Raw genomic sequence first — 24,346 nt, 5'->3', positions numbered from 1 at the left:
TACTGTATTCTCGCAGCAATCCCCTTCGCTCCCGGCTGTTTTACAGGATTTTGACTGATTTTGCAAGGCCCCCATAATTTTGTCTTCTATGGCTATAAAAACATGAACCTACCAAAAGAAAGATTAGGGTCTCTTCTTTCATCAGGAACAAAAGTATACTTGTATCTGTTTCCGTTTTGCAGCAATTAGCATTAGAATGTAGCCAAGTTTAATCATTATTCACAAATTTGAAAACAGTGGGGGAAAGAGCTTTTTTGCAACATGGCCCGGGTTGATCTCTTATAGTCTGCTGTCACCTGCTGGACGTTTTTGTAATAACTACCATTGCTTCAAGCATTTTCTTCAGTTCAGATGCTGCAACAAAGCATTCTGTATGCGCTAGCATAAAAAAAAAAATTTTAAGAAAAAAACCTTATAAATACGTCTTTGGGAACATGGTAATATTTAAAATAGATCGTATTTATACGTTTCGGGGAGCAAATGAGTTAACACGGCCGTGTTTTGCACAAAATTTTTGAACAATCGTATGTAAACAATTCTAATTGTAAATAATTGTGTCGGTAACCGTGCGTGTTCGGAGACAATTTTGAGTCTTTTGTGGTCATAAAAAACGAAAAAACGCGATGTTATAAAACTCTGCTGCCTCAAGCATCCTCCGTTCCAACGCATGCACGCGGCACAACACGCACGCACACATGCGCGCACATATTAGGCTGGCATTGTGGTCTAATTGGAGTTGACAGTGGTGAGCGACGAGGAGAACGCAGAGTAATCAAGGAGAACGACGAGCGAGCGGCGCACAAGCCCGAGCTTCAAACATGAAAACCCAGCAAAAGGGGGGGAAGCCATGCATGCTGACACACGAGATGAAACGATTCACGCGTGTGTGACGTAGAAAATTGATGAGGTACGCTTGCGCCATGCTAGCGCAACACCCTTTGTCTGCTATTCAAACATGACTGCGCTTAGATTATACACACAATATGATGACATCATTAAACTGAATGTCAAGAGATGAAGCGCGCATTGTTTGCTTCATTTCAATTTAAAATTGTGCCGCTCTTTCTGGTGTTCACACCTTAGCCGCACGGGGGCAGTATATACGGATAAAGTGTATACATGGAAATGGTCTCACTTATCAGTACGGCAGCAATGGTCCTTTACGAGAGCCATACTTGGTGTGGGGGGGGGGGGGGTGTACCTAATGTTATGTCCGCTGACTGCCGTGTGGCACGTTTGCGAGTTTGTGTGTGAGGAGCGAGCAAAGTGAGCGAGCGAGCGGGGAAGAAAGCATCGAGGGAGCAAACAGATGAAGAGGAAAAAACGCCTGCGGGCAAACACAACAATCTGGGAGAGAAAAGATTACTTAAGAAGAGAGAGAACGAGAGAGAGAGAGGAAGAAGAATGGAAAAGACGATAAGGAGGAGAAATGGATGGACACGCGGCGGGAAAAAAAAAAAGACGGCGAGGAGTTTGCACAAACACGTTCCACGCACACACCTTTTCATATCCTTATTGATGCAGTGGGCCAATTTTTTCTTTTCATTCCGTCCAAATCCCCATCTAGCGTTCATGTGAGCCAAATCTCAGCAGCATCATCATCATCATCATCTTCCTCCTCCTCTTCCTCTCGTCACACTTTCAAAGCCGTTCTTTGTGTTTCGTCGCCGCGTCCCAAATCCGACATTTTATTTCATCCTTTTTTCTTTTTTTTTTTTACAATTTTTTTTAAGAAGCCAGATTCTCCCGCAGCTTTCCCCCCCCCACGTCCACACGTCTGCTTTGAAAAGTGCACTCGTAGCAATTTAACTGCTATGCACATTTAAAAAGATGTCAAGCGCTGGTCATATTGACAGATAAAAACGGATCGTTTGGATTAAAAGAACTATCAGATGTAATGTACAGTAAATAAAATGTGTGTGTTGCAGGATCAATCTGTGGCCATCGTAAGGGTAACTTTAATAAAAATAAAAAAAAAGAAGCTGTCTGGAATGCAGCTACTGATGCTCATTTTCCTAAGCTTGTTATTGCATTTTTGGTTTGTATTTCTGTCTTTTCAAATTCCCATGATGCCGTCTTCCTTCACCTCTGTGATCTTTACAGAAAACTTTTTTACATTTCATCCGCCTCTGCGCTTCAACTCTGCGACCGTGTGCGTGCCCGCGTGCAATCTTTCTATAAAAAGTATTGATTTCGATTTGTGTACAGGAGGCATGCATTCGCGCTCACATTCCTCGCCGGCACGCTACATTGCGCTACAATCTGTTACGATGTGCATCAAAGGGCTGCATTGTGCTACAAATGCGCTGCAATGTGCTTCAGTGGACTCATTTACGACAACGCCACAGAATGTGATACAACCTGCTACAATATCCAGGAAAGCTGTTTACCTCAATCTATCTTTATTCCTATAATTGTACCTTTCTGTACTGCTAGTTCTGTTCAGTATATTTAAGTAATTATATCTATACTAGATTATACACATTTTCCATAAACAATATTTATAATCTATTAAAATATAACTTTTTCTTTTCTCACTCAATTACTGGTTTGGTCAGGGCCGTGCTAACTATATTGGGGCCCAATTTCATCTGTGTGCCCCCGAGTAGGCGCTCTTGGGCCCCTCATGGACGATATTTCAAACATCAAATTACAAAAAAATATATATAATCACACTCAAAGTACATTGTTCAATTCCCCTGGGATGAAAAAAAAGTGTACTATAGCTGTGAAAGATTTCCTGCCACGAGTTTGTTAAGCGGTAGGGGGCGCCAGAGAGACGTTTAGGCGGGTACAGAGAAGGAGGAGGCAAAAGAGGAGAACGAAGGAGGCGGTGGGGAGGCAGTGGGTGGGGGGGGGGGGGGGCAGTGGGGGTCTGGCTCGTCAGCTGAGCGCAGAGGCTCACAGTACAGGCGAGGCGGGCGGCTGGAGGGACGCAGGATCCCGAGATACGAGCTCGACATGCGGCCAGTGTGGATCTGTTGGACGCTCATGGCGGCCCCGCTGCAGGTACACGCACACACGGACACGCGCGCACTCTGCGAGACCCCCACTCACCCTCACCAAGCCCACCTGGCTGCAGCACACGCAGAGATGCTCTGACAGGAGTGCTTGATTTTGCGCACACGCGATGCTGCTTTTTTGCGATAGTACAGTGTGCGGGGATGACGGGGCTTGTGGCTGATCTGAAATCAGCTCATCATCATGATGTATCTACAGTACAGCATACAGTATGATTGGTGAAAGGGTGGCTGTTGCTGATTTGAGAGCAGCTCGTAATGATGTTGATGTTGCCATGGTGATCCTGTCATGCATTTGGACATGCCATCGTTTCATACTTTGCACAGTGGCTGCTGGAGGGTGGGAGGCAACACACACACGCACACGCACACGCACACAAGAACGAATGCACATACGCACACACTTTTTTGCTTACATCCCATAATGATTCCTGTTCAAATCTGTTTTGCTGGTTCTATTCATCTTTATGTACTAGTTTAGTTCTGTCTATATTGTTTTCTCTCTGTATAATAGTTGTCTGTCTGCCTGTCTGTCTGTCTGTCCGTCCATCCATCCATCCATCCATCGAAACAAGTGCAAATTCTATTGCGCTATGCCCATTCTATCTTCTATCTTTACTAAGTGTCTATATTTACAAGTTGTATTTGTCTACGTCGCTATCTTTACTATTTTGATCCGTTTACTATTTCTTTCTGTATTTTCTAGTTCTGAGTATGTTGACTGGTTCTGTTTAGCTGGATATCTAGCATACTAGTTCCAGCTATAGTTAGTAGTTCTATCGATACTAAATGAGCTTCAGTATACAAATATAGGTAGACAAAACAAGTTTAACAATATTTGATCTTCACTAGTTCAACTGATATTTACCAATTCTCTTTATCGATACAACTAACTTTACTATAGTTTGAACCCTCTTTACTGGTTCTAGCCATCTTCACAAGTTCTATCTGTATTGACGAGTTCTATTTAGCTAGATATAAAGCTATATTTCATTTAGTTCTATTGTTACTATTACTATCAATCCTTTGGCGTTCTCGCCGTTCTCGGCTATCCTTACGAGTGTTTTCTTCTTGTGCGGGATCAGAGGGTCAACGTAAAATGTCTCCTACGCGAGTGATTATAAGACGCTCAATAGCTTAAAAGGTATAGCCTAGCTTAGCTTAGCTTCGCTTCGTTTGGGAAGCAGACTCGGTCGTAGAACGCTTGCCGGCTGGTCCATATGTGAGCCGACTTCCTGCTGACATAATCCGGCTACGCTAAATCCAAGTTTTTGGGTTAAGTGGAAGCAAATCAGTGGCCGTACTACGCCGCCGCCGCCGCCGCCCCCCACTTAATCGCACCCCCAACACGTACTAACCCATTAGCGCGGTAACAAGCGGCAACAGATGCTTTACATGCAAGCATGTCAGACGGGAATGGGGGGTGGGAGGGGCATCAGGGGTCCATGTTGAAAACAACAGGAGACGCACTAATGATCTTCACAATGATCTGACCTCATTAATTGTGTACGCTGCAGTTATTATTCCCACAGGGAGTCTTGGGTTCCATCGGAGTTTGTGGCTTACTTCCTATGTTGCAATAACTTCCATTTCCTGACATCACCAATGCCGTTCATTAACAAAAATTGTTAAAACACACGCGCACACACAAACACTTTGTATCATCATGGGGGATTCTCATTGCCATAATGCATTTCCTAGCCCCTCCCCCTAACCCCCAACCATCAAAAATGATTGCCTACCCCCATTCCTTACCCTAACCTCAATTATAACCCAACTCAATCCGAAACTCTAAAACCAAGTCTTGACCCCCTGAACTTGTGGGGACCACCAAAATGTCCCCACAATTTCAAGTTGGTCCCCGCAATGCCAGTTAAACCTGGAAAAACACACGTGTATGGGCACAAAACCAAAGAAAAAGCAAAGCATGCCTATGAAATGACTCCTGCTGAGTGGTTAGTTGACTAGTTGGTGAACTGGTTGCTTGCTTATTTAGTTCATGTTTAATTGTTTGAGTAGTGAGTTATTTAGTTGGTCGGTGGTTAATTGCATCAAGTTGAGTAATTGGTTGGTTGTTGGTTATTTGATGTGATAGTTGGTTGATTAAGTGGGAGGGTGGATGGTTAGTTGCATTGTTGGTTAATTAGTTGGTTTGTTTGCTGCATAGTTGTATAATTGGTTGGTCTGTTGGTTGTTAGAATGGTTGGTCTGTTGGATGGTTAATTGGTTGGTCGGTAGTTGGATGAATGGTTAGTTCGTTATTGTTAATGAGAAATATAATTGTTTCGGGTTGTTAGTTGCGTGGTTGGACCGTGTTTGGTTGGTTTGTTCAGTTGCATAGTTGAGGGTCGTCTGGTTAGTTATTATTTAATCGGTTAATTGGCTTGTTGGTTGTATTGTTTGATGTTGGTAAAAGCAACCTGTGGTATTAATATATTGACCTTATGGTTATTAGTAACATTAACAAAAAAACAGTTTTAGGGTGTCATCGAAAGAGCACAAAAAAAAAAACCACACACACACAAAGTTACTTGCTTAGTTGTGTTTTGCACAACATTTGTCCCACGTTTGTCCTGTGCTGCATGCAGGTGGCGGTCCTGGGAGGACCGCCTTCGCCATGCATGAGAGGCTTCTCGCTGGACGAATACACGGTGGAGACGCAGAGCGAGCTGGAACAGGGACAGGCTGTCGTCAACGGTCAGTCTCGCACGCTACACACACACACACACACACGCACTTACACACACACAGACGGAGTAATAATCTCCCGCTGGTGGTTGGGGGTTGTTTAAGAGTAATGCCGCCATTTGAGCCACAATGGAGATTGAAGGGGAGGGTGGGTGGCTTTTGCAAAGACTGAGAGTGGAGCTGGATTAGGCGCATCCGCTAAGCAGCCCACACACACTTTGGATGTCTGTGGTCACACACCCGCACACACATGAACACACGCAGACTCGACATGCCCACACACACACACACAGACACACACACACATTCCATGTTTTTCTGCTTTCAACATTTGAGGCTTTTGTATGCTCAGCCTTGTTGCACAATACTTGAATTTGAGGACAAAACAAGTTCAAAGGTCAGCAGTTTATACACTTGCCTCACACAAACTCAAACCCTTAATAAACACACACACATTTTTTTTCTATTTTTTTTTTTTAAATCTCTTCCTGAAAGTCCCAAACTTCTTTTTGGATGCCAGAAGCGTGAATGCTGCTCAGCTTCCAACTTTTACTTGGAGGCAAATGAATACATTCGTCTGTGTGTGTGTGTGTGTGTGTGTGTGTGTGTGCGTGCGGGTGCGCGCGCGTGGCCGTGAATGTGCGTGTGCGCGCACTTAATCACAGGCATGCAAATATTTGGCCTCAACTCAGCAACAGGATTTAAAAATAGTTTAAAAAAAATTTGAAGCTTATGCGCAGTGGTGGCAGCTTAAGTTTAAGATTGAAGGGACTTAAATATTTACGTTTGATTCCCGGCATGAAAGCAGAAGCTGTTTGTTTGCACCAGAAGAGATTACAGTACCTTAAAAAAAAAAGGGGGGGGGGATAAAAAAAATAAGTTTACATGGATGATGTTTTTACTACATGCATCTTTGTCACTGCTATCAAACTCAACTCGGCTTTCAGACAAGGATTTAAGTTAGGGTTTAAATTTTAAGGGTTAGAAGTATTAAGATTTCAAGTGATGTTTTCAAGTTGGGGTTTCAAGCCGGTGTGAAATTTTCGAGCCGGGGTTGCAGTTTCAAGGCATAGTTGTGATTTCCGATGAGAGTCAGGGTTTCAAAATTAGAGCTTCAATGTCGAGTTTCAAGACCGGGTTATGTTTGCAAACAAGCGTTATGGTTTCAAAAAGTTGGGTCAAAAATAACACAACGATGGGTCAAAAATGGACCAATCTTATTCTTGGGTCAATTTGATCCAACATAAAGAAATGAGTCTTTTAGTGTAAAACAACTCATAAATATTGGTCAGATCCTTTACTTGGGTCAAAAAATGGGTCATATTGTATAAAACAACCCAGAAAGTTGGGTCGAATTGACCCATAAATTGGATCGTCCATTTTTGATCCATAATTGGGTTACTTTTGACTCAACTACATCCTCATGGATAGAAGTTAAGGTTCTAATAGGGGTTGGGTTTTCAAATTTGGGTTTCTAACTTAGGTTCAGGTTTCAAGTCTGGGTTAGGTTATCAAGACAATGTTGGGGTTAAATCAAATTTTCAACTGCTTAGTCCAATTAGGGTTTCAATTCAAGCTTTCGAACCAGGGTTAATCAGAGTTTTTAAGAAAAGATCTGACGCCTGATTTCTTCACAGAATAGAAAACTGTGGAAAATGTTACAAAGGTTTTTTTTAATTTTCACGCCAATTCAACTGTGAATGATCTTTTGAACTTTGATGAATCGCTTCACAGTTAAAAACTCGATTTGTTTCCATTCGATTGAACTTGTTTGGATCAAGTTTGGCTTTAATCCTTCAGTCATGCCGGGCCTTGTGTGGAACAAAACTGGGCACTTTCTCATCTGACTCAAACTTCTTCTCTTCACTTTCAGTTTAGTTTTTAGTCAAGGAAAGAACTTTCCAAAAAGAACAATCACATTCACACAATCATGGTTTTGACCTTGGGTTAGGAGTTCAAGTCAGCATTGGAGTGTCAAAATTGAAACGGTTTAAAACAGAAGTTATGCTTGAAAACCAGTGTTCATGTTTCAAGTCTGGGTTAGGGTTTCAAATTAGGGTTAAAGTGTCAGGTCAGGGTCTAGAAATATGATTTCAAGACAGGGTTAGGGTTTCACGTTAGGTTTAGGTTGCTAAACAAGAATGAGGGTTTTAAGTTTGGGTTTCAAATTATTGCTTCAACCATGTGTTACAGTTTAAAATCATGGTTAGGGTTTGAAGTCAGGTTTAGAGTTGAAAGTCAGTATCAGAATTTCAAAATATGGTTTCAAGTGAAGTTTTCAAATGAGTGTTTCAAGGGAGTGCTAAGGTTTTAAGTGCCGCAGTTTAGCGCCAACTACTGCTGAGGAGGACTTATGTGACATCGTTTTTTTCCCCTGAAGTATCGATGGCTGGTATTGGCAGCCTCCACTAGTACCCGATATCTTAAAATAAGGCTTGTATGTGGCTAGTACTGATACCTGGCATTGGTCTAGTCATGGTTACGGTTTCAAACAAGGGTTAGAGTTTCAAGTCTAGGTTAAAGGCACATTTAAGTCAGGATCAGAGTTTCAAAGAATGATTTTAAATCAGGTTTTTAAGGTGGAGTTCGGGATTCCAAGTACAATATGGTTTCAAATTCAGGTTTCAAGTTACGGTTTCAATTTTGATCTTGGAAGTCCGTGTCAATGTTTCAAGTATGGGTTAGGGTTTAAAATTGTAAGTTTTAACTTAGCCAGGAAGACGTGAGGATTTCCCAATATATGGCCGCCGCCTCCTCCTGCAACAAAGCGGACGCCACTCGTTTTCCAGCCTCTTCAAGCGGAAGCCAAAAAACAACAACAAGGCAAGACTTTTGCTTGGAAGCGTCTCCTTTTGTTTTTGCAAAAACATCGATCAATACGCGGCTCAGCCAGAATGTCAAGACGAAGCTTCTGCTTTTTGTGGGGAAACCAAATTGATTTGAACCTCCAGACTGTGAAAATCACACCAAAGAAAAAGTCTCAGCTCCACCACAAAAAAAGGTCCAAAAAGTGACTTTAGATAGATGAGACCAGCAAAACGTCTCAATGACACAAAGCTGAACGTGTTTGCGTGTGTGCGCGCGCGCCTTTGCGCTTGACTGAGTTTGTCCAGACGCGGCCAAGTGGAACAAGGCGAGAGCGTCCGCAGCCGACACAACACAGCGGTCAAACAAACGAACGCAAAACAACAAGAAGAACAAACAGGGCACGGCTGACAGCCGGACGTGTTTACGTTATTACTGCCTGACAAGTTAGGGTTGCAAATTAGGGTTCACAAAGAAGCCAGAGACAAGGGTTTGGGTCTAAAGAGTTGATTTCACGCGAGTGTTAGGTTTCAGGAAGAGGGTTAGTGAAACCCTAATCCTACAGATTCACAAATGGAATGAACATTTTCACAAAATATATGAAGACATTTTGCCATTAACGTGTGAAAAATATATATTTTTTTCTTTTCCTTTTGAATTATAACTGCTAATAATTCAAATACCCATATCAGTAAAATAGATTTTTAATTTATTTTTTAATTGTTTGCGAGCTGTTCGCGACGCCCAAAATGGCCGACAGGCCGTTTGCGAATTAGCGCTTGAAGCTATCTGAGGATCGTTTGGCGAGCAGGCCGCCTTCCAATCCAATCAGACGGCTCTGCGCATCGTGAATTATTTAATTGGAGCAGAGCAAGCGTGTGTTATTAATGAGAGGATGGAAGTTGGAGGGACCAGACAAGAATGATGGCGTGGGGGGTGATGATGGGAAAGGAGGTCAAAGGTGACAGTTAACTGATAGCTAACAGGAAACAGGAAGTGGCGATAATATGATGAAGTCAATTGTTTGAAAACGCTTACCGTTGACTTTCACCAGTAGTGGAAAAAACCCCTTTCCATCTTAATAATGGGCTCTTTTGTGCGTGTGTATTTCTGGAAGATGCAGCATGACTCAGCATTTTTACACTCCGCGGCATGCCGTGGATTACTTTTGACTCTTTTAATTATTCGGAGGTGTTTTATTGTGTAAAATAGAGTTCATCTTAAAGAAATGACTGCATTATATTAATTGTATGACATGTTTTAGTTGTGTGTGTGTGTGTGTCCATTTTCTTCTATGCGGATTATGATGAAGTAAAAGACACTTTTTCATACTATGGATTATTTCGAGTCATTCTATTTTGTTAGCGTCATGCTATGTGGTGGTTATGTCAGGGATGGTCGCATTACAGTAATAGATGAACATGTCTACTGTGCCACAGGTAGGCCAAGTTTGCAGTCCAATTTGCAGCAATTTTTTGACTCTGTAGATTATTTCTAGTCATTTATTTCTATTGTTCAAGGTACCGATTATCATGAAATATATTAGAGTTGAAAGATGCATCTACCGTGCTTGTGGACTATTTGTTGACTTTGTTTCTAGTCATTTATCAATATTGCGCAAGGGGCTATTGTCATTCAACAACTGTGTGGATACATCATCAAATTTGATTAAAATGGCCTTAAACAAGCTGCTAGAATGTCTTGAGCGTTGAAAATATTCCCGGCATCCTGTCGGCATTCTTAAAGTTTTTTTGGAAACGTCGTAAAACGGAGAAAACGGTTTCGGGGAACTGAGTCAGGTTTCTGTTTCACAACGCCAGCAAACAAAAACAAAATGTGGGAAGGGAAAGTTGATACAGCTGCCAGGCCAGCATGTTAGTCAGAGGACTGTCCCCCCGCTAAGCGTGTGTATGTGCGTGCACGTGTGTGTGAGTCACACCGAGGTCAGCTGCTATTCTGCACTTCCTGTGGCGAGCAACAGGCCCGGCTGTTCTGACCTTGGTCGTTTTCCCATCCATCCGTCCTATTAAGGCAGAAAGTGCCCATCAGTGATACGACTAACACACACACACACGCACGCGCACACACACACACACACACACACACACACACACACACACACACACACACACACACACACACACACACACACACACACACACACACACACACACACACACACACACACACACACACACTTTGGAAAAACCCCTCCATTCGAGCCAACGCACGCACATTAAGCAAGCGTGGCCTCCCACTCGAGGCTTTTTTCTGCTCTCGGTATGACGCAAAAATAGATTGAAATTTGTAAACATGTGACCATTGATGGGAGCTTTAGCAATGAATCCACTAGAGGGCGCCTCTTCTAATCAAAATGAAGGGTGTGCAAAGTATGGCCCGCGGACCACATACAAGTCAAGTCAAGTTTATTTATATTTACAGCCTATATTATATGTTTTGTGAAAACCTTGGGCTTTAATGTTTTTTTTTTAATGGAATTATTTTCTTGGAGTTGTCTGGTTTGCAACATAAAGACATCCAAGACTGCTCATTTTCATCCAAACGTTAATATTTATGTACCAGATTTATTTCAATCAATAATAGGTGCCCATGTGTTTCTCTTGGCCTGATCAATCTGTCCATTAAAAAAAATATATATATATTTTTTGGATTATTGTATTTTAAAATTCATGCATTTAAAAATGTTTTATCTGTAGTTCAACATGCACACACTGTATGTGCCTGCAGGAATAAATAAATAAATCCCTGATTCAATTTGCAATAATATTTTATATTAAATGGACATAAAGTAACTTGTGCTCCTCCTTATGCAAGTGTAAGATTGAATTGTTTACATTTATTTACAGTATGTGATTTTCAAATATATTTGACTTTGATTAATAAAGTAAAAATATTATTTATATCATTTCATGCATACACATTTTTAACAATACATTCTTAATATTGTGTATTTTTTAAATTCATTTATATTAATGTATATGTATGCATCATAGATTGGTTTTGAAATGTATGTATTTTCAAACTAAAAGAAATAAATATTGCATTATTTAAATGGATTATTTTTCAAGGGAATATACATGTAATTTACATTTTTTAAATGTCGTTTTTTAACTAATAATATGGGACAGAATTATTTTTTTTATTAAAAAACAATATTTTTTTATGTACCATTTCATGATTTGAATGTGTGCTTTTTTTTTTTAAAGAGAATATACATTTTAAAATGAAGGTGATTATTATTTTTTAATTTTGTGATCACTTTTCAAGTTAACATTGAATAGCACTTGTAGACGTGTGCACATTTTTCATCTGATGACTCGTCCCCCATTTCTGGACACAAATCCTCCTGCAATGCGTTTGGACGGAAGCCTCCGGAAGCGTTTTTCTCACGTGTGGCACAAATGAGCCTTAACGGTCCCTCCTCTTGCGAGCCGGGGGGGGGGGGGGGGAGCGTGTCCTCCTTTCTTCCGGCCTCATACATCAGCCTGGCAGCTGCATGCGGGATGGAGCGAGATGGGGATCCCGAATCAAAGCGCTCCCATCCCCCCTCTTCCCTTCGCTCCATCCCTTCATCCCTCCTCTCTGAATGCGCCTTTCCATCCTGCTGCTCTCTCCTCCGCTTGTTAGCGCCTCTGCGGTGTGCTTCCCAACACTTAACGTCTTCGCCGCGCCGCTCGGCGAGAGCTGTCAGCGAGCGGCGTCGTTTAATGTGTAAACAAAACGCAGAGATGAGAACACTCATGACGTTGACACGCAGCATGCGTGGAAGACATTCTGTGCGACTAAAGCCGTGCCTTGAGATGTGCGCCTTGAGAACGCCTTTGCTAGCTTTATGCTAGCACATAGTGTAAAAAACAGGATTGACTGGCTAACGAATAGTTGTAATCGTTGCAGTCTTATAACCCCTCAAGCAACAAATATTTGAAGACAAATTGTAGTAGACAGACATAACAAGACTCATTGGCATATATTCTTTATCCTCTGCGATGAATAACTAATATTGCTGCCGTACTGAGGAGTTAAAACTGTCTTCGTGTAAATCTGTATGTATGTATTACACTGCCCCATGTGGCCAAGGCGCACACGCCAGATGGAGCAGCACAACATCCATTAAATTAAAGCAATAAATGTGTCAAAAACAGTTACGTGACGTTCGCAATGCGAGCCCGAGGGCACTCTGACTTCAGTTTTCAGACGACAGCAGAGGGTGGTACGAGCCAAAAATGGCAGCGCCCTAAGATGGATGAAAATGGATGGATTCATTTGCTTAATTCTTATTCCACAAACACAATATTCATTAGAATACCGTGTTTAAACTAGTGTAGCCAGAACATATTATTGCAAAGGAAAGTGTTGCCTCGAGTTCCCCTCTAAGCAGTCTAATATTTCCTGGAGAAAAGCAAATGATCATTTTTTTTCCTGTGAAGATTTGTCTTCGCTCCTTTTATCTTCTACAGACAAGGAAACCAATTAGACTTATTTCATTTTGCAGTCAATTGTCGAGGCCTTTTCCAGTTTTCTGTGTCAAAAAAAATGCTGACATTGACAAAATCACTGCTTCCCTTCCTTCATCACATTAAAACGCACAGCAAACACACGTTGGGTGTGCGTGTGTGAGGCCTGTTTCTCATTACAATCTCTACACTGAGTTTACAAATCCCAGCGCCACAGTTCAAGCGAGCGTGTGTTTGTGTGTGTGTGTGTGTGTGTGCGCCTGATGTCCCATAGGTGCTCTCTCTCTCTCTCTCTCTCTCTCTCTCTCTCTCTCTCTCTCTCTCTCTCTCTCTCTCTCTCTCTCTCTCTCTCTCTCTCTCTCTCTCTCTCTCTCTCTCTCTCTCTCTCCCGTGTTGCATTAAATCCAGTCCGCCCATTTGTCTTCCTCCGTCTCCCTCCCTCTCGCTGTCTCTCAGCCATTTGCTGCTAAATGAATGATGTCTGCACGCCCGACCTCACATCTGACTAACCGCTACCAGTGTACGAGTGTGCGTGCGCGCGCGCGTGTATGTTTGTGTGTAGGAGGGCGCGCGTCGGGATATTTACGTGAGGTGTTTGGGAGTTAGGCTAATTGAGTCTTCATTGAAGTGAATAGAAATGCCATTAATCTGTTCCAGCCACCTAAACCCACACAAAAAAAAGGGTTGTGGGTGTAAGTAGTGCTGTAGTAACATCAGGTCATGAGGTAGTACGTAAGTCAAAATTTGCTTTCGAGGGTCCCATGATGTGTTTGGCGCGTGTGTCTATTGAGCTCAGTTGAGATTTAATCAAAATGTTTGCCCAACAAATACTGATTTGTTTTGCTAAAGCTTCTAAAAAAAAGTAATACAAACAATGCATCGGGTTGGATTATAGATTAGCGTTGTCAACGGAAAGGAACACACAAAAAATTATCAGGTCATAAAAAAAATAATAAAAAAAAATGCAGGATTTACTTCCCAAATTAATTAATCATCTGTCTAACACAACACACATGAACCTAAACGACACCCGTTAGCTTGGATTCCGTTTAAAAGCTGCACGCCGAGCAGCAAAGTAGTCCGGGGGCCAGCGGAGCCAAAATGCTATTTTATTAACCGTAATTGCGGCACAAATGTGACAAATCAGCAATGGAAGGTGGTGTAAAGTAAACGCCGGCGTGCCAAATGGAGCCATCTGCGTCACTGTTAGTGGCCTCTGTGCTCTCTTTGTTGGACTCCATTCATTCATTCATTTCGTTATGATGATGGGAAGCTTGTGGGGGATGAAATTGACTTAAAATGAAAGCTGGCAAACTAGCGGCTAACGAAGACGTTGGGACTCGTTTCGTACTCCCTAAACGCTATATCGGGATTTTTACAAAGTGAGCAACAATGGTGCCTTGATGACGAGTTGAATTTGTTCCATGATTCAAAACGCTCCAATCTTGAACCCTCCTTCCCCCATTTAAATGGATGGAAACACCATTAATCCATTCCTGCTCCAGATAAAACACCTTCAAAACAATTTTTAGTAAGAAAAATAGCTACTGTATTGTACGGTGTAAAAACATACTGTAATGAGCACCGTGGCCACCAGGGGGCAGTGCAGTATAATACAGACAGACACAATGCATGAAGAAGAGTTTGAACTTCAACGAAAAATACTTTTTCCGTATAATGAGAGAGTAGTGAATTAAGTGACGGATTCCAAACGTTGACTTACAAGTTTAAATAATTAATTAATACAATTTGCAAGTCGAGGTACCATTGTATCGTGGTTAAGAGAGCGATTCCGTAAACAGCCGACGTCTACGTCTTTACTTTGTGCGCCTTCATGTAGCTAACAGCTCAAATCGCAGTTGTTCAGAATACTAAGCCAGGTCAGACTTCCCAGCAGCCTCAGGTGCTCCAAAACGCTGTTTTATCTCTTTCCGTGTGTGTGCTTGTGTGTGCATCCCGCGTGAGTGTGTTTTTTCCCGGGCTGCTCGTCCCCCTGCAGCGCCGCCATCGATTTCCTCCGCCAACGAGATTTACGTCGTTTACCGGCGGTCTCGGATGAAAACTCAGGATCATTTTTCCCGCAACTATTTCACCCCCACACCCTCGAAAGTGAGGTTCCTCCCCCGGGGGGGGGGCCGCGGCGAGAACGCCGCTAAACGTTCCCGAGACGGACAAAAGGTGCGCTTGATTCGCCCAAATTCAAGTGGTGATCTATTTTCGAGTGGCAGCGAGCGGACCTGCGAACGACTCCTTTAACACCCGGCGTGTGCATGTGCGCGTGTGCGTGCGCGGCGACGGCGACTGCCATTAGTCGCGGAATCACTGAAGCACGGATTGTAATTTACCTGGGAAGTCACAAGTCTCAGATCCGGTCGGAAAATCCAATGCAAGATGGATGCCCCGGGGGAAATCGCTTTTCTCGGCATAATCATCTTGGAAACAAACAGCCGAGAAAATGCAATTATCTCACAATAATGGCAGGTGAAATGCCGAGAGATGGTGTCACCAGAGAAAGAAATGAATCAAAGACAACGATGCTACATCACAGCAATCGTCAGAAACCTGGCAAATTATGCCCCCAAGTGGCTGCGAGCAGGATTGGCATGACAGTCTTACATTTCTGATTTTGGCAATTTCTTGAATGCAAAAGTTGATTTGTGCTGATCTTCCAAAACCTTAAAGGGAGGTCCACATATAACATATTATTATTATTATTCCAATCCACATTTTTTCCTAGACAAAAGTCCACTGGATGCCGCTAGGCTAGGTCTTACTGCTAAGGTCTTACGCACGGTCTCGAATCAATCGCATTCAGGAAGCGTATCGGGGAAAACGATGCATTTCTGCCGTACACCCGATTCCACAAGGAAGCATTCAGTCAGGTTGCCGCTCACAATGTTACTGATGGTAAAACATCATTTTGGTTGTTGAAAAGAAGGGAAACTTGCGGTGTATTGTTTTGTGTTGCATAACCAATGCAAAAATGATGAATGAATGAACGAATGAATGATTTTCCATTTTGCGTGTCACGGTGTAACCCGCTCAAAAGCTTTTCCGAAGTCTATGAAGTTGGGGTAGTTCTGTAGTTCGGTGTACCTTCATAGTCCGGCACAGTAGAATTGAGTCTTGAAGGCGTCCAAGTTGACCAGACTTTGGCCATGTTGGAATCTTTTACTCATTTCTGTACTCCCAAATCACTAGAAAGGGATTTTTATATAGTTGACTTAATAGTCCACTGAAAATCCTCATTTCCTTTCCTCCCTAATGATTAGATAGGGATCTTATATAGTGAAATATACAGTATAGTTGACTCATCACATGAAAAATGTTTGGAACACTCCTCGGGTGTCGTTAATTATATAGCGTCCTTAAACAGTAGGAGATAGAGTGATTGTGAACGAAGCTCTCGTGAAATTTCTGCAGTCGCAAAACAAGGAGGCGCAAAAAGCTAAAAGTCAATTATCGTCATCTTAAATAGCCGCCGCGTTGTTTTGCTTTGATGGCCGACGTCGTCGTCGTCTATTGTGTCCTTATAAGCCGAATGGCTCTATTAAAAATGAAATGAAAAAATGCGGCGGGCTAGTTTGATTTCCCCGCGGGCTCTTTGGCGTCTCCGTGCAGGCGCTGGCACAATTAAATAAAGAAGCGTAATGAAGTAAATCTCATTTGGCCACGAGTGCGGGCCCAGCCCATCAGCGCTTGTCGCAGCGCGGCGGCTACAAATATCGATTGTGTGTCCTGCACTGTCGCAATAACAGATGGCGACTGGCTTTAAGAGCAGCCTTTCCTTAAACCGCTTCTCTGGCTCCGCGCGTGTGTATGTATCAGATTTATATGTCCATCATAAAGTGGATTTACATCTGGCGGCGAGTCAGCGCTTCTCTGTTGTCAATTTGCCGCGATGCGCCTCGGCAATGACGCAGTGCCGCCACATAAACGTAATGAAAAACATCCCGTTTGATGCTAAGCAGAAGGCCCGGCGATGCTACGATAAGAGCGGGCGGTTGGCTATGCTCGCTTCTGCGCTACATCAGCACGAGTGCTAATATTCCGAATTAAGCACTTGGCGGACTTGTTTGTTTTTTCCGTGTGACGTTTTACATTATCTGGGAAATATGACCGTTTTCACAGATGTGCTTAAATTATTGTAATTTCAGGTTGAATTTCACTGCATTTTTCTAAGATGAAAGTCTGAAGTAATCCAATATCCATGTTTTCTGGAATGCATTTCACTCCCCAAAATCTGTTTTTATTTTTTCATTTGAAGTTTATTAAGTGGATGATATGCTCCATATATTGGTCAAGCTCTCGCACTTTTTTCTCATTCAGTCAAACAACAAATATATGTGAGCTTACTGACAGGGTGGACAATGACAGGGAGGACATTTTTGGGCTAATTTTAGCATATAAGGAATACATGGTTATGGCAGACCTTCAGTTAGCAAGCTGACAGTGTACTGTATACGTTTTTAAATCAATTGGTACTTCACTATGACAAAAGTGGACTACATACTTTACAGGATGGAAATATCAAAACTAAAGTGTAAATTCTTTGGCCAATTTGAAAATAAATAACTCTGGGTCATTTCATGTTTTCCGGAACATTGCACTTAACTTGTGCTGACATCCCAAAATGAATTCGACTCTGCTTTCTGTCACCAAATTGTCAGGTGCGGCGGAGGCGTGTAATGTATTAAATGCCCAGCGAGGCACAATGTACAGGAAGTAGACTTGCCCCGGCACAAAAACGAAGATGTGCCAGAGTATGTACGGCGAGCACGCGTGCCCGTCTACCAAACTCTGAAATCCGATTCACTAGAATGCCAGCAGTTTATTTGTGCTGAATGTCCCAAAGTAACTCCAATTAATTACCACATTCTGTTGCAATTTTCTCTGAGAAAATCTAAAATTTCTAATTTCCTGCTTTTTCTCTGCTTCAGTAGTTGTGCTGAGCTGGCAAAAAAAGCATGGGCGCATATTTTCCTGACAGTAATAAAAAGATGAATGGCAGCGGTGGAGCTGAGGCTAGCATTCCCGTTGGTCCGCCGCCATCGCTCAAGTGTATGGATTTTTCTTCTTCTTGTGGCCGCATTAACACTGCCACTTGTGGAGTCCATGAACGGACAAACGCGTGAACAGCAGGTGACGGTCTCGGCCTGCCGCGGCGCTAATTGGCCTCAGATCATCCGTCAGACGGGAAGCGTGTGAAATGCTGACGTGGCTTTTTGTTTACCTCGCCGGGGCGATGTTTTGATGGATTTGACGGCTCCATTTGCTTGAAGGCTCCATGGAGGACAACATCCTCCTGGCTGGGCGGTTGCCATGGAGACCGAGGTGATGCCAACAAAATGTTACACTCGAGTGGTGGTTATTTCGGGGAAGATTTCATGGTTGTTCCTGTTGCTGACAGGTTGTTTATCAAAGCTTTCATTTGGATTTCACTGCTCGTCTGTTGGTGGCTAGCGAGCTTGGCGAGCGCAAAAGCTAACAGATGCTGTTAGCAGGCTAAAGCTAAGCGTGGATGGAGGTGATTTGGTTTTAAAATTAGATCTCGCATTTATTTCACAATCGTTTAAATTTTCGGATTTTAATCCCCCCCCCCCGCTTTGCTAATATAAAACACAAATGACAATGACATAATTCAAAACAACATTTGCTTCTTATTTTTCTCCCCATTTTCTGGGCTTTTACTTATTTAACCAACTGTAATTGGTTAAGGATAAAAAAGACGATTTTTGTTTTTCAAAATACATTTTAATCGGAATATTCAATTAATTGACGGGATAATTCATAGAATAATCAATTCATAAAATAATAAAACCGGAGTTTACACTGGTATGTTCTCCTTTTTAGTTTAAAATAACTTACTTCAACTTCCAGGATCCCTCGTTGTACACTGACCAACCACAGAATCCAGGGTGTTTTTCTTGCTTCGTTCCAGTCGAGCCTTCTGTATTGCGTCACGCCAGGTAGCTACCGTTAAGATAACCTGTCGTTTCCAGTCTGGCCAGTGTCCGAGTGGCACCCTTCGTATGTGACAGTGTGAGAGGCCTGCAATGAAGTAAACAAAAGTGTTGATGCACTGCCTCGCTGTGCTTTATGGACTCACTGCTTAGCAGTCGAATTTGATGCTCATTACCCGGCTAAATATTCCAATACACACACAAACAATTATGGGTGTCCGCCTCCAAATTCTCAGTAACAACAAACCAACAATGCTATGGCCCCTTCTGACTCGAATAAAAAAAATCTGACTCGGCATTCGTTTTTAACGGCCTATTCACATCTCTTTTTTTATTTTTTTTTTATTTTTTTTAATTTTTTTAAGAGCTCAGTATTGTTCATTCGGAAATGTCATCATCATTGCTCTTTGTTTTTTTTTTTTTTTTTTTTTTTTTTTTTTTTTTTAAGAGCTCAGTATTGTTCATTCGGAAATGTCATCATCATTGCTCTTTTTTTAATTTTTTTATATATATATATATATATATATATATATATATATATATATATTTATTTTTTTTGTGTGTGTGTGTGTGGGTGAGTGTGTGTGTGTGTGGGTGAGTATGTGTATGTGCGTGCGTGCGTGCGTGCGTGCGTGCGTGTATTTGTTAGCTCACCAGAAAACCTATTAGAAAAAATCTCATACCGTTCACCTAAACCGAACACCAGGAGACCCGAGGGGACCGAAGAAAACCAAGGAAGGTGAAATCCAGCACCGACCAGACACCCCCCACCAGAACTCCTCCCCAGCCCAAGAAACATCCAGACCCCAACAAATCCAAAAAATATTCTATTCACATCTCTATTCGAGTCACCACCGGGGGTGCGTGCACTTGTGCAACCACATTTTCTCAGTCGATTATTTTCACAAGGGGTCCATTTTTTTACGATGATAAAAAAAATGTGTAATTGACTATTTTCCACAGTGTTCATTGTGTGTGAAGTTGCGGCCCATGAGAGCGAAGGAGCGAGCGTGTCTTAATGAAATTCATGAAAAATCATATTATCCACATTCCCGGGTGGCTGACAGTGCCAAGACGCAACCTCTGGCTGGGCTTCAAGACACACTTTATCTAGCAACACCCAGCTGTCGCGCACGCACGCACACACGCCTCCAGGCTGGAAAGTTGAGCAGCATTTGTGATTATTTAGCACAGGGAAAATTGTTTGGAAAAATTCACTAGTGAGGCTTTAATCCGGTTAAGTTCTCTTTGTTGACTTTTAATCTTTGCTCTTTGCGTGTGCGTGCTTGTGTGTTTATGTAAACGTGTGCGTCTTTTTTGTGCGCTAAGCCTATCACGGTCGACCGTGGCGGGATTTGGGCTTCGAAATCCATCTTTACGCGTAGCCAGCATTCTGTGTTTTCGGCCCGATCAGCCGTTCGAGCGGCCCTCTGTGTCCCCCGTGGTCAAAGTCCGTGTCGGTGTGCCGCCAAACACGTTGAGGTGACCCTCGCTCTGTTTGCTCACCGCCTGTTTGTTGTGCCAGCTTGCCACTAAAGCGTGTTAATTGTCACAATAAACTTTAGTTGATCTAAGTGGTCAACTGAGATCCCGGAGAAATATGATGCCAATTTTTTTATTATTTTTTTGCCTAATTTAAAAATAGCTGATCTTCATCCTGCCTAGCCACCAAGTCATCGGTGGAGAAATTCTGATGGGGCGAGATTGTGTGTGTGTGTGTGATGTACAGTATATTTACACAATCTAGAAATTAGAAACATTTAGCTTCATGTAGTGCTTTGCCGCCATTTGGTGGATTCTTGGTGCCAAGGAAATATGTTGAAGTGAATTGAGGAGCTATATGTAGTGCTTCGCCGCCATCTTGTGACATGCAATTTTTTTACGTTTTAAGGGGGAGCCTCAATTACTCACAGATTTTCACCTGGCCTACATCCCCCAATTACGGTGTGAATACACACAAATGAAAAGTTAGCTGTGTTTTTATAACACATTTTCCAAAGAGACACTAAACATTGCTTGCAGCCATCACTGAAGTCCTTCTTGTTGTAGAGAAACTACGTTGAAGTAAGTTGAGGAGCTTCATGTAGTGTTTCGCCGCCATCTTGTGACATGCAATTTTTTTTACGTTTTAAGGGGGAGCCTCAATTACGCACAGATTTTCACTTGGCCTACATCCCCCAATTACGGTGTGATTACACACAAATGAAAAGTTAGCTGTGTTTTTTTGACACATTTTCCAAAGACACACTAAACATTGCTTGCAGCCATCACTGAAGTCCTGAAAGGAGGTTGCAGGGCAAAAGTGCCTTTTAACCTCCCTGCAGAGTTGAGCTTGTTGTGCTGCCGTAGTGGAAGATGTGCGAAGATGTCCTTCGAAAGGTTAGAAAGAAAACCTATAAATTATTCGCCATACGTCGTCCGAGTCTGGCGCGCGCGGGCGGCCTTTGCTTGTTTTTTAGCCCACGCGAGCGGTCTGAGGCAAAACAGCCGGCAACATCTCTTTTGTTCCGCTCCACTTCCTTCTTCTTGCACTCACATGTGGAGCAGCGGTGTGTTAAATCCAACGGTGTGGCTGTTTTTCCACGCCGGCGTAGATAATGAGTGAGCATTGCCAGCCGGTAGGTCGGCGGGAAAGGAGGGCGGAGTGGGACAGATGCGCGAGCTTTCCAAGAACCGATGCATCATGGGAAATGTTTGACTACCATTTTACAAGCTTTACTTTAATTTATTTAATCACCTTTACCGTTGTTTTTTTTTTTTTTTTATTGTAGCTCATCAACGAGATGTGATATAAATGTGACTTTTTAGTAGCTTGTAACAACAAAATAATTGTTAAGTATTTTTTTTAAAGGAAAATAGCTGTCTATAAAATTGTATTTTATAAAAAGAGTAATATAATTAAATGTTTGGCTCTCTTAATTTCATGCATCAATTCATTGCGCTGCTCCAATAAGAGCCTTAGCTGCAATCATATTAGTGGTTTCCCCCCCTTTATTCTGTTTCATTTTAGCTCAATTTGTTTTCCAGGTTCATGCTGTGCCCCCCCCCCCCTTCCCACGCCTACTTCACTAGATAACATGTGAATATTTTTTATGTAAAAGTGGAAGCAGTTCTTGTTTTGACTCCCAAGTAGATTCATTTTTAAAAATAGACGCGTGAATGCGAGCTGTGACTGCAATTAAGCATAAATCAGGTGCGGTGTGATGCGAGCAGGCGCCGCGCTCTCGGGCAGAACAAAGCTAACGGCGCTGACGTCTTGTTTTTGATTGGAGGATTAAATGGATTTACTTTCATCACTTTGAAGCGCTTGATTAATTAGCACATCACACAATTCGTTTACGCTCCTCTGACAAGCCACTGCAAAACCATCAAAGTTTTGTTTAAATAAAGACGACATGACCCGCAGGTGGCGCTGTGGAGCATATAAAATGCATCCGTGAAGTTTTTACAGCGCTTTACTGTGTGTGTATTTTTGTCAACCTGTGAGTGTTTTCGCTTACATCCATCTGCCGTCGTTTCCTCAGTGAGCTTCCGGGACTGCGACGATGGCAGCGGCGGCGAGAAGGTGCAACTCAGCGCCGGCGACTCGTCCGACTTCCGCGTGAGCCAGGAGGGTGTGGTCTACACGGTCAATCGTGCGGCAGAAGGGGAGAAAATGGCGGTCATCTACGCTCGACACCCTCGCACCAGACAGGTCTGGAAGACCAGAGTGCGCCTTCACGTCCAGCCCTACACAACGGGGAGTGGACAGGTGAGATTGACGAGGGCACATCTTGATTGTTTAAGATCTTTGTATGTTAGGGGAGGAGCTAAGCTTAGCCTGTTAGCGGAAGTTCTGTAGAGTCTTTGCCACATCTATGTTTTTGCTCTGTTGAACTGAAATGATCATATAAGCCTTTTTTTTTTTTTAAGTAATAGTGAAAGATGAATTTTGAGATCATAGCGTATATTTATGGTTGAAACTATTCATTCAGGATGGGCGATATCGATACCAGGTGGCGATACCAGCCTTATATTTTAAGGTCTTGGTACTAACGACAGCCGTCTTGTGGCCGTTTTACAATCAGGAACGAGAAATGAGAAATTTGAAGAATAGAACATTGCCATTAATTTCATGCAATTTTAAAATGAAGAAAAAATTGCTACATTGGGATATATAGTTTATTTTTATTTTTTATGATGTCATTGTTTTTTTTGTATCTGTATCGGTGAGTACTGAAGAGTTTGAGTACTCATTCAGGGATCTGACAAAAAAGTGATGTCAAACATCCCCATTCATGTATTCAATTAGAAACCCTTTTAGCGATTTTTAACTATTTTGAGGTCAAAGGGCCTTGCGAGGAAACCAGGATACTGAATTTACATTGTTTGCCCCCCCACCCAAAAGGTGCCCTTAATCATTTAACATGAACTCTGCACAAATGTAACGAGTACACTATAAAATTCACAGCAGGCAGGCATTGGTTTGGCAGAACGTCGATTGCCGCAGACACAATGCGAGTCAAAGAGCCATCTGTCAGTTTGTTTTGCGCATAATGCCGTTAATAAGCGTGCATTTAACCCGCCTTTGATTGTCTGCTCTCCTCTGAACGCATCTTGGAAGCCAGCCAGGCAAACAAGCGGTGTCAACGCTCGCCGCAGCGACTAGCGCTTGACTACGCAGTACAGTGAAACTTCACTCTTAGCGGAGGTTAGAGGCCAAGACCCATCATGCATAACAAGATTGCTCTTTTAAAACGTTTACAATTAACTGTATTAATATTTTAACCCTAAGCCTTTTTATATTAGCGATTTAATTATGTTTTCGACTCGGTGCTACATAAAATAGTGGATACACAGCTGCACACTGACTCGACTGTATGCTAGCTGTTAGCAACTGATCCGCTGTTAGCCACTAACGATAGCCTTTTGGACGCCTCTCTGCATCATCTTGGGTTCGACTATATGTGTAACATACACCAAATCTACCAAGTAAATGAATAGACACTTCTTTCACCAGAGATTTCAAAAAAAAGTTTGCTTTTATCTTTTTCGGTTCTATCATAATCAGCAGGCAATCAGAGGAATGAACACACAACCTTCCTCTTCTGCTGGCATGGAAGTTTACAACGTTGCGTTCTCAAACGCCTCGCCCACCTTTCCGAACTTTTACTGGATTCAACTGGAATCACGCGCCTGTTAGCCATCCAACCGGCCGACTATCAGCCTGTGGTCAATGCATGCTAGCTAAACCTCCGCCAGCTAACATGGCGCCATAGCATATACCTCTTTCATCTTGAGTGCAGGGTTTTTCCTGTGTATAAAATTCAGAGGCGGCCACCCCCACCTAATTTGCTCGCCACCTCCAGCCTGAGCCACTGATATCGCTCAACAAAGTGCTCCAGCTGTGTTGATT

At 42.6% G+C, this 24,346-nt stretch overlaps 1 protein-coding gene across 1 annotated transcript in view; it reads left to right on the top strand.

The window, feature by feature from the left end:
- Positions 1–2,868: 2,868 nt before the first annotated feature.
- The window catches only part of LOC147166380 (cadherin-2-like), a 41,552-nt gene continuing 20,074 nt past the window's right edge, over positions 2,869–24,346 (top strand). Inside the window, exons 1-3 of the mRNA XM_086088645.1 lie at positions 2,869–3,009; positions 5,609–5,717; positions 22,476–22,702. Of these exons, the coding sequence (XP_085944771.1) occupies positions 2,962–3,009; positions 5,609–5,717; positions 22,476–22,702 (384 nt within the window). The 5' untranslated portion in view covers positions 2,869–2,961. The remainder of the gene's footprint in view (positions 3,010–5,608; positions 5,718–22,475; positions 22,703–24,346) is intronic.

The sequence above is a fragment of the Leptonotus elevatus genome, chromosome 11 (genome assembly GCF_054856555.1).
Source record: "Leptonotus elevatus isolate MCC_2025b chromosome 11, RoL_Lele_1.0, whole genome shotgun sequence".
Classification (NCBI taxonomy): domain Eukaryota; kingdom Metazoa; phylum Chordata; class Actinopteri; order Syngnathiformes; family Syngnathidae; genus Leptonotus; species Leptonotus elevatus.
The sequence above is the reverse complement of the archived record's forward strand: the minus strand, read 5'-3'. Positions and strand labels throughout refer to the sequence as shown.